Below are 17,822 nucleotides of genomic sequence, written 5' to 3' on the forward strand. Positions count from 1 at the left end.
AGCAATGCCAGTTTTGCAATTTACACCTCCATCCCATGCAGAAATAAAGAGAAGATAATTAAAGAAGTAACTTTACCAACAATTCATTCTGTGTTTGTGTTAGTTGTTAAGTTAGAACCCCAAGTGTTGTCACTCTTCAGGTGAAAACTCTTTTTTAAAAAATAGGGCTGATGTAGAAGTAACTCAGAAAAGCAGCACCAGAAAGAAACCTCAGTGACAGGTTTTTAGTTGAATTATAGGCACAATAAGTGATTGAAGAGCACTTTCAGACATGCTACTACATAGTGTGCTTGTCACTGCTGAGGCTTTCAGTGCAGTCTACAGAATGATGAGAAATCAGGGCTGGCTATAGGAAGAGGAGTTTTTGTATGGGGCTGTGCCTATGGACATTGCTGCCAAAATGCCCCAGACGCAATTGGATCACAGCCAGCTAGTACTCTCTCTTAACTTTGCTCCCACTCCTCTCTCCTTAAGTGCACATACCAGCTCTCCTTTCCCCGTCACTTACCATGGTGTTTCACACCTTTTTGCAGGCCAGAAAATATGCTTGTATTGATAAATAGTATACTATTTCCTTGTCTATTTGACCTGGAAAAAAATTGCCTGACCAGGCCACATGAAAGCCACAGTGCTAATGGGAAGGAGGCCTTCAGCCTTGCCTACCACTTGATGACACTTGCTGGGTCATTGATGGGAGAAATGACTGTTGTCCTGTTACTACAATAGGTAGAACTATATAAAAACAAAGTGTCTAGATTGTAACACAAATAATGAAACCTCATTTTCACAATTGGTTACATAACACTAACATGTTCATGAGTGGATTTGTTCAGTGGAGACAGTATTCCAGTATTAGAGTAATTCCTACAACAAAATGCTCATTCCATACAATGTGTTGAATTGTATGGTAGCTGTCCCAGAAATATTCTACTTACAGTAGGCCATAGGGCATTTAAGTGGGTCTCAGGATTGTGCTACCTGCCTCTGCACAAAGGAGTGAATTTGTGAGTCAGGATTTTCACAAATTTCCTAATTTCAACAGCATTTTTCCTCTGTATCTGTGGATGCCCTAGTCACGTGATTTCCTGTGTGCAGTGCTTAGTAGGCCACAGTTCCATAGTTCACTTTTCTACCTTACTACATGTAATGAAAAATGTCGTGATAGAAAGTATCAGTCATTAAAAATTGAGAACATACATTTAGATTTTCAGAATATAATAATAGATTGCAGTGTATGGCTTTTCATTATAACACATTAATAGGAAAAGACACAATTATAAGAAAAGATACTATTTTCTGAATTCTGTTGTTATGACTTGAAAAAACAGCAAGGTTGCCTGTTTTTATAAATGGGTGATGGTCACGTGGCTTTTTCATGGGTGGCAGAGAAATTCACAGCATCAATCTTTAAATGTACAGTGGTGCACCGCAAGATGAATGCATCGCAAGACGAAAAACTCGCTAGACGAAAGGGTTTTGCGGTTTTTGAGCTGCTTCGCAAGACGAATTTCTCTATGGGCTTGCTTCGCAAGACGAAAACGTCTTGCGTTTTTTGCAAGTTTGTTTCCTTTTTCTTAACACCGTTAATACAGTTGCGACTTGACTTCGAGGAGCAACTCATAGAATGCGGTGTGGTAGCCTTTTTTGAGCTTTTTGGTGATTTTTGAAGCTTTTCCAAAACTTTTCCGACACCGTGCTTCGCAAGACGAAAGATTCGCTAGACGAAAAAACTCGCGGAACGAATTAATTTCGTCTTGCGAGGCACCACTGTATCTTGTAAGTCCACAAGGCCACATGGACCTCTGAGATTTTGACCATAGTCAAACAGTCAAGCCTTCCCCAACTTTGTACTCTACAACTGTATTGGATTACAGCTGCCATTAGTCCAAGCCGGCATAGTCTGTAAGCCAAAACAGTTGAAAGGGACTTGGTTGGGGTAGGCTAGCTTAGTCTGTTGCAATATAGGCAATGAATACAGCCATTCATGTGATCATAACACTGTTGTCTGCTGTCTGACTTTTAAGTTGACTGTGGCTTTTACAAACTTCTATCGCCTTCAGACTCCTTCTAAAACACCCTAACACTCAGCAACTTCCAGTGTTTGAAGTGCTTTGTGTATTGCTAAACCTTGGTGCACTTGTAAGATACACTAGTATTATTGCTCTTACTGTGCAAACTGTGGGGCAAACAATGAGAAATTAGGTACTTGACCTAGACGGGTCCCCAGCTATGTGATGTCAGTACAACTTAAACTTCCAAATAGATTACAAATATTTTTCAAGTTAGCCTCTAGTGTAGATTGTGTTTAGTTGGGGGTCAGGAAAGGGAATAAGCTGAAGAACATGGAGGGGAGAGCTGTCTTTGTTGTGCAAAGAGCTTGATTTTGTAAAGTTTCCTTATGCAACTAATGATGTTCCTGACATTTATTCTCTGTAGCTATTGAAAAGAGAGTCTAAAGTCAGTGATGTGTTAAACTTAGAGGCTTGTATTGTATTGTATTGTATTGTATAGTATGGTTTGGATGGCTGTAGGCCTTTCTAAACCTTATAGCACAGGAAGGAATCATTCTATTGCTTTCTCAAGAATGACATCACAAGAACAATGTAAGTTGCACTTCTTCTTACATAGCTATGTTAAGATATCACTCAGAGACCTCTGTATGCATTTCCCATATCCCCTATCCGTCCCTTCTGCTTAATCACAGAATGCAAACTTGCAGCTCATGTTCCTTGACTGAATAGGAGCACAGCAGAAGAATAGACTTAAGGCAGGGGTGAGGAACCTTCAGTCCACAGGCCAATCTCAGTATTTTATGGGTATCACTGCACTCAAGAAAAACCCCAATTGCAGATGAGCTGCAAAAGCAGGTGTTTTAGTCACTAAAGATATGAAAGGTATGCACAGGCCTCCTATTTCATGTAGCAGTCTAGCGTAGGTGAGTGCCAATGTGAAAGTACTGGATCAAGCTTATAGTAAACAATACGGAAATTGTGTACTTTTAATATCCTGTTGCTAATTGCTAATACGCTGTGCTAATGAAATTAGCGTAGCATATATGTAACAGTCGTGTAAGTTCTTTCTCTCTGGGTGGAAATACAAAAGTAGCTTATCAAGCTTTTTCACTTCTTTAGGAAACTTGTTTGAAGCAGAACATAGCAAAACAGTTATCTGGAGGGAATTGATTAGCAGTTTGTAGATTCTGAGACAAAAGGAAAATCTGGTACAAGTAATTGAGATTATTAAAATAACTTGATAAAGAGCAATAATCTGTGGCAGGCATCAGAGATATGATGTTGTTGGAGGTAAAGAAGTACAGTTGATGGAGTAAGAAACTTCCAGAGTGATTTCTCCTTCCAGTTGAGACTTCTGTGCAGTTCATTTATTGATTAATATGCATTAAACCAAGAAACCCATCCCCTTATAACTGATTGTTAACATTCTGGGTCTCCTAATTCTGCTTTCTTATTTCACTGGTACACTGGAATTTTCGATATATCATGAGAGCATTAGAGCATATATTTGTGGGTGTTAACAGCTGTAGTGCTTTGTGCCTCTCTTTGCAAACTGGTAATGGCAACAGTAGATGAGATTGCTTGCTGAAGCTTATTGGATAGGTTTGCTTTTGTAGATGCACAAATGTTTCCCTGAAATAAGCAAGTTTGACAACATTTGAACAATTATCTCAGAGGTTGTATGTTGCCCTTTCAACATAAGCATAATCAGAATGAGAAAACAGTCAGAGGTCTCTGAGTTTTTAAGATAAGTTTGTTTGTTTATTAAATATATATCCTGTTCTTCCCCTAAAAGGAGCCTTCATGTATTCTGGATTTTGGAGAGGGTAGCACAGTGACTATTAGTGGCAAAAAATATAGCTGTTTGGGGAACGAAATTTCTCCCACCACCACTGTACCTGCTTCAGATGAAATACTATAAGATAAATAAATATAACACTCACACTTGAAGCGAAGTAAAACATTACTGAAAAAAATAAGCAAGCAAGTTGCTCCACATTCCTATATAAACCACACGTTTATATAGGCACACACAGCCTCTACTGCCAGCCATGCAACTTACACCTACTCTCCTAATGGGTTTCAGTCCAGAATTGGTTCTACTGCTTCTGGGAACAATGGCTGAGAGGGAGACAACAGAGAATCGGAGAGTGACCCCAACAAGATCTGAGCAACGAAAGAAGAGGTCATAAACTTGAATAAAGTTAAATTTTCACACTTCGTTCTGAATTTAATTTGATCCCCTCCCCCCCCCCAAAAAAAACCCCCCTGGAATTCATTGGCAATGATTTTGGTGGTGGCAGAAAAAGAGATTGTGTGGATACAGGTGAAAGCCAGAGCATTTGTATAAAGCTGCTGACAATTTACAGTTCCTAGTACTTTCCACACTTAAATATACCTGAACAGAAGATAGCACACTCACTGGAGTTCTTACCATACACAGAATTGAGATTAAATTAGTTTTAAAGTTAAAAAACCTATTTTGAAGCATATGATCCCTTTTTTATTTTATTTGTTTAATGTTTCCGAAGAAGTCAATAGTGTGTTTTAGATTGTGGAGGAAAACTACCAGAACAAAACTTTTCCATTTGGTCAGAAACCTGGCTGCGATTTCTACTACGGGAAACATGGTGCAGATATATACATAGGTAAATGTAAAGTGAAAGTGCCCCATCCCCACCCCGCTGGCCAACTTTCTGTTTGGTGAGTATGGCAGAAGTAGTGGGAAAAATCACTAGAGGAAAGTGTAAGAGTAAGAGAGAGAATATCTCAACCAGTATGTTTCAGTGTATGATGACAGTTGATATAGGATGGTGTGCATGTGAAGAAACTAATTTTACTAGCAAATACAGCACACCCACTTCTATCTAATTCTGCACCCTTCTCCCTTTTCACCCTGCTTAGGATTTCTTCAGCAAAAAAAATGTTAGCCAAAGAGTTTTATGGAGGCACTAACTTTTTACTAACTCTTCCTCCTGACTTCGGAAAAGAAAATTATGGACATACCCTGTCTTCTAGACCTTTTCTATCCCTGTCCTTTTGCCAATCCATATAATCAAAGGGCTTTCTGCCACTTTCATTTTTTAAAGCAACCTCAAACCCAGCAAGGTTAAGTTTCAGTAAGATCACATGGCTATGTACTGATTAGGCATGTCTTCCTTCGTTTTTTAAACAAATCCTAAGCCATGACCAAAAATGTCCGATGTATAGCCCACTAATAATGAAAGGAGAATGCATTTATGTATTACTGAGATGGTAAGAGATAGAACAGTAGAGCAGGTTTGATGTCCAGTTTTAACCACAAATAAGTTACTTAAGTGTATTTTTGCAAGTGTGTGATTTTAGGACACTGACAGTATAGAAATCCATGGGCAAAAACCCTAGAGTTCATTAAAGGTATAGGGTTATAGCCATTCATGAAACAGACTTCCATGTGTGCAACAGAACTTCCCCTTGCTTTCCTTCCTTCAGCCCCTTGCACACCCTCAAAATCTGATTCAGTGGGTTAGGGGACCCTGTGGAGCAGATTTAGGATGTGCATGTGGGGAGAGGAAGGAGAAGTCCCATTGTGTGAGCAAATTTTTTTCTTGAGCATTGTTAGTCACATCCCATAAGGATTAGGGCAGATTAAATGTGAAAAAGCAAGGAACGTTGTCCAGCACAGTAGCCTTAAAGATATGGGGTAATACTCAAATATTTTTTCATTCAGAGTTGACTCATTGAAACTAAACCATGACTAAATTAGGTGTATTCATTTCAAACTCTGCATAAATGTGAGTGAATGCCAGCCCCAGTGTGATGCAAAGTTGCAAAGAGTACTGAGATTCAGTTTTCAGAGGGCACATGCTTGACAGCCATGTGGAATTTGGACAGGTGAGCATTGCAGTTAATGTTAGGGCAGGGAATTTGGGGAAGACAAAACAAAATATCCATTGGGTCACATCTAACATCACTCACATGACAGCATGTCTGCTTCCCCATGGCTCTGCATTCCCATGTGTTCTGGAAGGTCTCTCAATCCTCAAATAAATATTGGGGGAGTGTGGTGCCAAGTGCGAGAGGCAGGAGAGCAAAAAAGTCCTGTTGCACAAGTGCAAGTCTCTTGTGCTGAGAGATTGGCACCCATGCTTGCTTTTAAATCTAACAACACCTTAAAACATCTCATGTTTGTATTGTGCTTTGTTTGCTTCTGGAAATGATATGTGAATAAGCATTTTAAAAAACTAATAGATTGCAGCAGGAGTTTTCGCAAGCGAGAGTATTACTTCATCAGAGGCATGATGAAGAAACACTTGCTCCCAACAGCTTATAAAATACTGTGATGGTGCAATATAAGAGCCTCTCTTTTGGTGTAGTAAGGCTGTTTATAATCTCTGCTACAGCAGACTAATATGGTTAGTCTCCTGGAACCTTCCTTTGAGACAAATACTTTATTTTGTTCAGGTTTAAACTTGGAAGATACTATATCCAATAAATTCATGTAGAACTGGCAGTACATTTCTGTTACATTTATTAATGCATGGATAGCCTACATGGTACTCATTTTGGACTGCAACAATTGGCTAAGGCTGATAGGTGTTTTAGCCCACAGCATCTAGTGGTCACTGCATTTGCTAGCCCTGGATTATCCCATGTTTCAGAATTGTCTACTGAGCATTCATTCTGATTTGTTTGCAGGGAGCAGGGTCGACCCACCCATGAGATGAGGTGAAGCAGTTGCCTCAGGCAGCAGTTCTGACCTCCAAGGAGCGTGCCACTGCAGTGTGCCACCACCTATTCCTCTCCAGCCTCCTTTTACTCCCCCACTGCATTCAGCGTAGGGGGTGGCAGAGGAGGAGGAAGAGCCAGGTGGCAAATTCAGTTTTGCCTCAAGGAGCAAAACATCCTGGGCCAGCCCAGGTAGGGAGGTTAGATACTGTTATGTCAAGCAAATGTTATCGCTCAATTCCCAGTGCATTTTCCCATCACTTTCCTTATTGCAGAAAGTTCAGTTTTGGGGGTGAGAAAGCAGGTTTGTTGTGCAGAACTCTATATTCACTTTAATTGTGTAACCTAAATTTCCCAGTCAGTATGTGATTGAAAATAGTGGCACTCTGGAAGAATCTGTGGTGGATATGGAAATGGGGCAGATTTCTATGCAGTTGTGTTTGGATGTCACAGAGTGCCTGATAACTCTGTTCATTCTCAATGGGGTTCAGCTGGTTTTCCTTTTGAAACCACTTCCTCTTAGTCCCTCCACATGCCTTGGGGTAGTCATTTATGTGAAATTTTGGGGCTAGTATCAAGCAGGGATTGCAGTGCTAATCTCTACCACTGATTTCCAAGGTTGCAGGAGTATAAAAGACATAGAGTATATGCCACCCTCAATAATTGTGTTTACTCTAGAACTGCTCAGCATTTTTCTTGCTATAACAAATTTCCTGGTTTTCCCCCCACTTTTTTTTGTATTTTGCATGAAATGAGGAGGGAAGTTGTCCATAGAGATAAGACTTCTCAATTGTAACTTCCATGGGTAACTTCTTTATCCAATTTCCTAGTTCTAAAGCAGAGATACAAAGGATGTAGAAAGTTGGGGATACATGAGCTACCTCTCTTATTAGACACGCTAAAAGTGAAATTTACAGAAAGCTTGTAACGTGTAACATTGACATGCGAGTCAACATCCCTGTTGCCACATCAAAGGGCTTGTGATCAGTTTGCGGAGAGGCAGGGCTCAACAGCAGCTATTTTATTTGCAGAGAAATAGGCAGTGATTAGAGTGAACAGGAAATTTGGTGGTGAGAGGTGGGGAATTCTCAGGCCTCACCCTTCCCCTGGATCAAAGGCTATATCAGTGGTTCTGTCTCACTGGCTTTTAAAGTCTAATTGGGAAAAACTAATCATGTCCTATGCAGGCTGTATCACACTGGGTTGGAAACTGTATTGCTGTAGTGAACAAGGCAGGAGATGGCTGCCTTACAGTCATTCTGTTGTGTGTATTTTTACTTCACTCCCAAATCTAAAAATAACAGCTTCATATGTGGTGAGTGGCCTTCAAAGGGAAGATCCACAGCTCAGTGGATAGAGCTTGTGTTTTTTCAAGGTGCCAGGTCTATTATCTTTATCTGACATCTCTTAAAAGCAGCCTTATCTAACCTTGAGTCCCCTTATGTTTAACTAAATGCCTGTCGAATCCACTCAGCATTGCCAAGGGGCAGAGACGATCGGAATGGTAGTCCCAACATCATCTAGGGACCCAAGGATTGCTTAAAGCTATCTTAAATGCTCATGGGTTGCAGAACTGGAAAACACCAAACGTTTCTGCCTGAAACTGGACAGCTGCTGGCTTCATAGGCAATATTAGCCGAGATGGACCATTTTCTGATTCAAGACTGACTAAACTTGGTGATTCTAGTCCAGAGTCTGCTTCAGTCATATTTGATAACCAAATATTTTTATCATTGTCATTTGTCTCATGATGGAAGGTTCTTAAAGATAACCAGCTTTCAGTAATTCTAATTTGAAGGGGTATCAGCCTCCCTGCTTCACCTGAGCAACTATGGCTGCAATCCAAAACACATTTACCAGGGCGTAAGCACCATTGAACATGTTGGAAGTTGCTTCTGAATAAACTTGGGCAGGCTTTTGCCATATTCTGCATTACATTTTTTGTGCTTTGGCCTAAAAACGGGAGACATGGTTGAGGCTTGAAGGGAATCCTGAGCAAAGGTTGCTACAAGGTAGATAAACAGTCCTTTTTGCTTCTTACCTGATATAGGTATTTTGAGATCTAGGGCTGAAAAACAACTCTGCCTTAAACTAATGAACAAAACAAGCAGTGACCTTGGTTGTTAATACTAATTGTGTCCAGAGGTGGTTGTATGTTACACCATCAACATATTTAGGGTGCTGCAGGTGACTCCTCTACACAGGGCACTGAGGCGAGGCGGCACTTGAGTTCCCACTATGTGTAGTGCACTTGAGAACATGCACAGAATGGAAGGAAAGAGTGGGGAAGGCACCAAATAAATATTCAGCCAAAGTCCGCCCCTGGTTACACACAGCTGGCTATAATATCAAAAGTATGGTATAAGAGAAATGCCATGAATGTGCTATTCTTCCCCCGTTGTGTAATGTAATGAATTTCAGCTTGTTTTCTTTTTTTTAAAAAAAAAGAACTCAAACTGCATTAGTCATACGCATTTCTGTCTTTAGTGCTTCAGAACCACGCCCAGCAGGCCTTGAAGAGTCAGATCAGCCACCATTACCAGGAGAGCAAGGTATAAATTTGGATAACACTGGACATAAGCTTTCGGACTTCACAAACAGGCCACCAGGTGATGAACATGTTTTCATTATTTTTAATGTACTCTTTATATACAATAGTATCGTTTACTGTGCTTCATTCATTGCTTATTAAGACTGAACCTAAATTTGGTATTCCTACTACTTGTATGTACACTGACAGAGACTGCATCACATGTTAGTTAATCGGGTCCATGTAGCATACCTTCACCCACTTCAAACTTATTTTATTGTTTTCCCCCACAAAACAAACATTACATTGTTATCCGGTATCACAACTTGCATTCCATATTTGCCATAACTAGACAATACAAAAGAGGCCAGTTTTAGTGACATCTTGCAGATTTTTGATACAAGAATGTTTCTATTTATCTCTATAGGCTACACAGCCCAGCCAATGGAACAAAGAGCTCTTCAGCAAATACCTCCTCAGCTTTTGCAGCATGGACAACAGCAGCAGCAGCAGCAGCAGCAGCCACCCACATCTCAACAGACACAGTCCCAGCAGCAACAGATGATGATGATGCTCATGATGCAGCAAGACCCTAAATCTGTCAGGCTTCCTGTTTCCCAAGGTGTCCATCAACCTAGAGGCCCTCTGAATGTAGACTCACAAAGAATGTCAATGCAGCAGGGGGGCAACATGTCGGTGATGGTTAATCTTCAAGGTCCTGGTTCTGTGCCTCCATCTCCTGACAAGCAAAGGATCCCAATGCCAAACAACCAGCCTCTTGTGAACAGTGCACGAAAGATGGTTTACCCAGATAATGCACAGAATCCAACCAGCTCTCCACTGGGAGAAGTTTCATCAGTGCCCTCTGTTTCAGAAGGAAATGGGCCTGAAGTCCCTTTAGCATCTGGGCCTCAAAATAATATAGCACCCCACTTAGTAGTTTCACAGAACCAGTTAATGATGGCAGGGCCAAAACCTGGACCTTCTCCAATGTCAGCTCCTCAAGGTACAAGCCCTCAGCAGCAGTCTAATTCTCTTACTGGCCCTCACCCGCATCATTTTCAGAATGTTCCTACCACATCACAAACATCAAGACCCAAAACTCCAAACAGGGCAAGTCCAAGACCATACTATCCGCAAACTCCCAATAACCGTCCACCAAGCACAGAGCCATCAGAAATAAGTTTATCTCCAGAGAGGCTCAATGCTTCTATTGCAGGCCTCTTTCCTCCTCAGATTAATATTCCTTTGCCTCCCAGGCCCCATCTTAATAGAGGATTTGATCAGCAGGGTCTTAATCCAACCACTTTGAAGGCTATTGGGCAAGCACCCTCAAATCTTGCAATGAATAGCCAATCGAGTTTTGTTTCACCACAAGCACATAAGTTGGACTCCATGGCTATTAATTCAGGAAAGCAAACCAATGCTTGTGGAGCAAAGCGAGCCAGTCCAAGTAACAGCAGAAGGTCCAGCCCTGGATCCAGTAGGAAAACAACACCAAGCCCTGGGAGGCAGAACTCAAAAGCAACCAAGTTAGGTTTGACATCTCAGCAGAATCCAGGGCTCATGCAAAACATAGATTTACAAAGAAGTATGATGGTCGGTCCAGCCTCTTTGCAAATGCCTACGCCTGGAAGTTTTCAGAATAATGGTATGATAGCTGCCCAGAATCCTGCAATCCCTGTATCAGTCATGAGTGGTATTCCTGAGGATAATAAAGATGGCTTTAGTGCCCCTCAAGAGAGTGTGTGCCAGAATATGCAGGTTGCCCCAGTGAACAAAGATCAGCGCAACATTGAGCTGAAAGGCGTTCCCAGTCAAGAAATTAAAATACTGGTCCATGAAGAGCAACAGAAGAGGGAGGTCCCTCCCATAGAATCTAACAAGCTTCCCAGTCTGGAAGAAAACAAGAATCTTATCTCTCCAGCTATGCGGGAGGCACCAACATCCTTAAGTCAACTTCTTGACAATTCTGGGGCTCCTAATGTTACCATTAAACCTCCTGGTCTCCCTAGCCTTGAAGTGCCTCCACCAGTGACTTATGCAGAGGAATTCAAAAAGATTGCTGCCATTCCTCCTCCCCAACAGGATCCTCCTTCTAGTAAAGACTCTGTCTGTTCCCTAAGTTTACCTGCAAATACTGAAGCCTGTTCAACTCAAGTGCAACAAGATCTGGGTGACATAAATTCAAGTGTTTCCCAGAATATTTCTCCAGTAATACAGAGGCCTGTTAGCTCTGCTTCTATTTCTACATCACTCCCACCCAATCAGATAACAGTATTTGTAACTTCCAACCCTATTACATCATCATCTAACACGCCTGCATCATTGCCCTCTCATCTACAGTCTACATTAATGCCTGCTGTCGTCACCATGCCTAGTGTTGGCAATAAAGTTATTGCTTCTGAAGGACAAACCACAGTTCAGTCCAATGCTCGGCCTCAGTTCATTACGCCAGTTTTTATAAATTCATCCTCAATAATTCAGGTTATGAAAGGATCCCAGCCAAGTACAATTCCTGCAACCCCAATGACTTCTAATTCTAGTTTAATACCACAGTCTGTTGCAGTTGTTGGCCCTTTGCATTTGTCCCAGAATATAAAATTCTCATCAGGGCCTGCTCCTCCTTGCTCGTCTTCTAATACTCCTATCTCAAGTATACCAACAAGTCGGCCAGTGGTTATTAATTCATTGCCATCTCCTATTCAGCTTCCTTCTCCCTCATTAATGGCTCCTTCAAGCACTTCTCCGCATCCTTCCATTCAGCAAGTCAAAGATTTCAACCCAGAGGAGTTAAGTTCTCAGACGTCAACATCTGACTCTAATGCTGAAGCAACCTCACAGCCTGGAGCTGTGGTCTCCCCATCTGGTGATCAGAGCCCTGGATCTTCTGTCAACAGACGAAGTCCAGTTTCATCTACAAAGGGAAAAGGGAAGGTGGACAGAATTGGTCAGTTTTTGCTGACAAAAGCATGCAAGAAAGTCACAGACTCAGTTGACAAAGGGGATGATCAATACGGTGTGGAAAGAGAAGTGGAAGGTCAAGGACAAGACATTTCAATCATCAACAGTCTGGAAATGGAACAGTTACCAGTAGAACTAGAAGACAATATGGTGGCCTCTCCGGGTCCCACTCTTTTGAAACAAAGCACTTCCGGAACTGGCCATTTAAGTGCTAGTACTACTGCCGCTGTTTCTGCCTCTGTATCTCTAAGCTTACCAGGTAGCACTCCTTCCACTAACGTTCTTTCAGTTGTAACCACTCCAGTGATCTCTGACATCCTAACCACAATTCCAAGCACTAATGGTAACACCTGCAGTTTACCTGCGGAGCAGGTTGGGATTGGACCAGAAGATGAGAAAACAGAAGACCATCATGAATCGCCACAGAATAAGGGTATGTACTCATAAACATATTGGGCTGTTATTCCATTCACTCTGTCGCCAAAAATCCAATTCTGCAAATATGAATTAAGGATGGGTCATGGTGACGAGGAGGGAGTTGTGTGTGGACATGTGAGTGTGTTGTGTTGAGGCCTAGAACAGTAGAACTGGAACAATTGGAAGAAGGAATCTCTTACAATAAGCTCTGTTTCTCAAGTTAAATGTAACAATACCTACAATATTTAAACATTGCTTTAAAAAGCATTTTAGTCAAAGTATTGCAAATCCCTCTGATCAAAGATTGAGCGTTAGTAATGATAGCAGTGCAATAGCATTTGAATAACTTATTGAACAACACTATTCAAATGATGAATTCTGTTCTAGAGTGTAATCTGAGAGCCTTCCAAATTTATTGCTTCTGCAGCATAGTGGAAAGATCTTTATATAATGCCTCTGATTCCTCTGGTTTCTCACTTGTCTCAGGTTTATTTGTCCTCTGTAACAAGTAAAATAATGTGATGAGTATTTGAAAATACATACCTCTGATGAACAAAGTTACATAAGAAAAAAGCTAATCCAAATGTTCCATATATACTGGGGATATTGAAAATGTCTGCTTTTATACTAAATTTTGTAAATAAACCAAACACTATAATAATGGATCAAAGTGAAATCAGTGCATAGAATTGGCATTCCATAGCATCCATGTTTATACAATAGTTTTCCCCCCCCCCCATTGCTTAAACAAGATACTAAGAAGGCCTTAAATGCTTTGGGGGGGGGGTTGTTTCATTGTTTTCAGATACTTTTGTCTCCTTGACTTATGGCATACCTTGGGGCTATCAATGATATACCTTTAGTTTTCTGCTTAGCATAGGGTTTTCCACTTTGGGGGCATTCATATCTTGCAGTGTGATACAGAGCAGTCTGTATTTTCCAGATACTTGTATTCCTTGTTTGTATTTCTTAAGACTGAAAAGTGCATTGGTAGCTTCTTATCTATCTTGTTTCAGCCTCTTTATCCCAGACTCCAATTGCAACACCAGAAAGTAGTGTTCAAAGAACAGGTATGTTTTCCCTTAGACTAAATAGCATATATGTTTATAGGGAAATATATATGTGCATAAAACTCTTCCCTGTATTTTATGTTATCTGCAAGATGGAGTTTTAATTTATATTGGAAGAAATACTGTATGTAGTCACAGTATTACACTGAAGAGTTCAAAAATAATGTATCACATGGACACAGTTTTGACACTGGTCAGAGCAAAGGAAGTGTACTGCAATAGTTTGCAGCTGTATTAGTTTTGGATTGTTTATGCACAAATTATTTTAAAATGAACAATAAATTTAGGAGTTATGGGGATGAGATTAGAAGCAGTTTATCACAAGGTAAAGAAAAACCTGAATTAAGCTGGTTATGTCTGCTGTTTGGGGTGAGGAGCGATAGGCATTCTGTTCTTCAGAGGATGATCTGGGGAACACTATCTGATCTCATCTCAAGTGATCAAGCTCCATAATAAAACTGGCAGCATCTAGCAATATGGACATCACAGTTATACTCAAAATTCAAAGCTAAATGTAACAGTGATAAATCATTACAAGTTGAAAGCATGCTTTCTTTTCTTTAAAAGTAGGTAAATGTATTCTAGTCAGCTTAACACACATTTAACTAGTGCACATTCAGCTTTAAGTGCGGGGCAAAAATAAAAATTAAAAAAATCAGGAAGGGAGTGGGGTTTCAGGAAAAATGACTTTGGCAGTCCCACCTCCCCTTGAACCCAATGGGTTTTGACTATACTATACATGATTTTGGCTTTAGGTATGATCCCCGGAACGTAACCCCTGTATAAGTTGCAGGCTTACTGTACTACACTTTGATTAAAAGTTGACAGGGTTGCACTTCATCTGATCTCTGCTTGGTTTATAGCACTTACTTAGACAGGGAATGGGAGTTGGTAGGGGCAGAAGTGTTGCAAAGATGATCTGGTGAATTGTGCATATCAGGCCCATTGAAGTCTGAAGTGACCTCCATTTCCTTAGATCAAGACTTATGTGATACATGATGAGGCTACTAATGTCTACTTAGATTTGTCATGATGAAATATTGCTAGTATTATACCTATCACTTATTCTCAGAGTAGCAGTTAGATTTCTTAATGATACCCATTTTCTTTTCTTTTCTATAAGCTTCAGCAGGAGAGTAACCCCTCCATTTATCTGTTTCAGAACTGGAATCAAATTCTGCAATTATTTCTGGCCTGGTTACGTAAGTAATTCACTATGGAATGATAGTAAAAGAGAAGTAATTTCTGTTCTTGGTTTATGTAGAAATGTGTATTACATAACTTTAAAGTGTTATGTAATTTCTCTCTCCTTGGCCTTAGAGAAATCTGCCTAACACAGAGGAAAAGTGCAAACTGGTGGCTGATTCCTGCAAAGACTTGCATGTGAACCTAATTTAGCACCCTGCATTTATTTCAGTTAGTGACATAGGTTAGGGCTCCTATGAAAGCAAGAATGCATCTTCCCAGGGTGTGCTAATTGTATCCAACGTTAGTCCTACGCAGAGCAGATCCATTCAAGTTAATAAGCATTCCTTTTTTAGGTTCATTAATTTCAGTAGGTCTACGAGTAAAATTTAGCTAGATAGAACCCATTCTGTTAAATAGCCTAACACTCATAATTATACCTTTCAGTCAAATGTACTGAACTATAGAGTCTTCCCCTAGACTGGACCAAAACATCTAGGACTAAGGGCTGAACGTTCCCCCTTTGGTTCCTTTCTCAAAAGACCAAAATGCATCTTGCCTGGCTTTTCTGTGGCAAGAGCATTTTGCTTCCAAATAATGATACTTGACATCCCTTCATTTTGAAGAGGAATGTAGTTTCTGGACACTAGTCCCGGCACTGTGTTCCATATGTTCAAATGACCGGACCTATGTTTTTATTTATAAAAGTAGCTCTGTTCTTGGTTCCTTGTATTGTCACCTACTAATATTTCTCGAAGCATACAAAGCAAGAAACGTTAGTGCTGATGTTGCAAGGCTATCTTCCTGTGTTTCTTGTACCATGAATTGTATGTTAACACACAGCTCTTGTATCACTTTTATCAGAAATGAGCCGAAGGAGAGCTGCGAAAAGGCTAAAACTCCGAGCAGAAGAAATTCAAGGACAGAGGAATCTTCAGCAGTGCAGGAGACTGTAGAGAATGGGCAGCGCAAGAGGTCCTCCAGACCAGCATCAGCATCCAGCACTGCAAAAGGTAAGATGCTCAGTTGTTCTCACCCAGTATGTTCCCTTTGGCTTAGAGTTAATTTAATGAGGTGTCAAAATTATAGAACTAGGAATGAAAAGGAAACAATTTTATTGCATCCAGTTTTATTGTTTTTTTACCTTTCTCTTTTCCATTCTGAAGGTCTTCTAAAATATTATATGCAGTGCCCATTAACACAGCAAATAGCTTGAAAAGTCACTTTGCAAATCTTAAATAGATGGAATATTTAAGGATTAGAAGATATTTTCACTCTAAAATATGAAAGGCAGAAGACAAAACCTTGCCTCTCTCTGCAAAATTGGTTTTGCAGATGAATGAATTTACTTATACTGTTCATGCTTGTCTGTAGACATCAGTATACATGAAAGCAAACTGTGCTGTTCCATCAGGTGTTCCCCAGCCTGGTGCCCTCCAGACAGGGCCGGTCCACCTGTGAGGCAAGTGTAAGACCATTTTCTGAGAACTTAGTAGACTGACTGGACAGACCTTAAAACAGAAAATATTAGTATGGTTAATACAGCATGATCCCCTTCTCCCTCTAGTTTATTTTTTATTTGTTTAATTAATAATCTTCCAAACTGCTTTCACCCCCCAACAGAAACAAATGCAAGTGTTATGCAGTCAAAAAGAAGAAAATCCAAATGAAGTACTGAGTGGATATTCAAGGCTTGTAAATGTGTGAATTTTTTTACCGATAGCAGTTCTGAGCTGTGATTTCTCACTATATATAAAAACGAAAAAAACAAACAAAAACTAAACAAAAACTCTAAAATTCTGTACAGTAATTAATTTTACTATGATCCTGTTCCCAGTAAATGCAAAGTTTCTTTTTTCTGAAGACTAAATGATGAGTTGGGGGAATCAGGTTATTTGTTAAATTCTCTGGTTTTATAAAGTCTATACATAGCACACTAGATTTAGCGTGTTGTAAAGAATCTGAGGAGATAATTGTAAATTTTTATCTACGTTTTCACTTTTCATAGGAGAAACTAGAGTACAGGGTTGTCATGTTTTTTTTAGATATAAAAATGATGTATTGTGCTGTTGGTCAAGTACTGTATGTGAATAGCAGTTAAAAGGGTTATATATGGCCCAATCTTGGAAATGTAAATAGTTTTATTATATGGTAGGCTTGATGTATTTGTTGTAGAAAAGGACCAGTGGAAAAAATGAGAGAGTTTGTGAAATGTGGATTACCTAGTGCTCTAAATAAATGTCATCGATCTATATTTGTATTGTATGTTATTTAACACCAGCATCCTTTTACATTGGGTATGGGTTACTGGGGAGTTCAGGGACAACATCAGTAAGAGAAGTGCTTTCTAGTTCTGGAACCTCAATAACTTGTTAAGCCATGTTTTTTAAAAATATGAAGCAGCCGAACTCCTTGGTATCATAGGGCAGATCTATTCAAATCTCTCGTCCTTCACTGTCTTTGTTACTCCTTCCTTTACTTGGTTCACTTCCAGCCAGGCTTGTGATGTGTGGAACCAAGGATATAGGTCTAGAGCAATGTTTCCCAAACTTGGGTCTCCAGTTGTTTTTTGACTACAATAATCCCTAGCTAGCAAGACCAGTGGTCTTCAGAGTAATACTGTATACGTGACCATTTTCTGTTGGTTGTTGAGTGTTGGAACACTAGCCATAGGCGCCGACTCCATGGGGCCTGAGGGGGCCCGAGCCCCCTCAGAAATTCGTTTGGGGGGGCTCTGCCCCCCCCAATAATCTCGGGCGCCTCTCCAGCAGAGCGCCACCGCCGCCCCTCCCCCAGCCCAAAATGCACAGGGTCGGGCTGCATGCCTCCTGCCCTCCCTCCCGAGCAAAAGCTCCACCCAATTTCCTTCGGAGCTGATTAATAGGCGCAGCACGCTCTCCCCTATTCGCTCACGAGGAGGCGGTGCCACTTTATCTG

The 17,822-nt window shown here is 40.5% G+C and overlaps 1 protein-coding gene across 7 annotated transcripts in view; it reads left to right on the forward strand.

Moving 5' to 3' along the window:
• NCOA6 (nuclear receptor coactivator 6) overlaps positions 1–17,139 on the forward strand; it is a 38,421-nt gene extending 21,282 nt beyond the window's left edge. For all 7 annotated transcript variants that reach the window (XM_081194839.1, XM_081194840.1, XM_081194838.1 and 4 more), the window contains 6 exons: positions 9,207–9,328; positions 9,677–12,646; positions 13,647–13,700; positions 14,863–14,902; positions 15,750–15,898; positions 16,509–17,139. In XM_081194839.1, coding sequence (XP_081050965.1) covers positions 9,207–9,328; positions 9,677–12,646; positions 13,647–13,700; positions 14,863–14,902; positions 15,750–15,898; positions 16,509–16,555 — 3,382 coding nt within the window. In that variant the 3' untranslated portion in view covers positions 16,556–17,139. The remainder of the gene's footprint in view (positions 1–9,206; positions 9,329–9,676; positions 12,647–13,646; positions 13,701–14,862; positions 14,903–15,749; positions 15,899–16,508) is intronic.
• The last annotated feature ends 683 nt before the right edge of the window (positions 17,140–17,822 follow it).

This window comes from Podarcis bocagei (genome assembly GCF_964188305.1).
Source record: "Podarcis bocagei genome assembly, chromosome: 5".
NCBI lineage: Eukaryota > Metazoa > Chordata > Lepidosauria > Squamata > Lacertidae > Podarcis > Podarcis bocagei.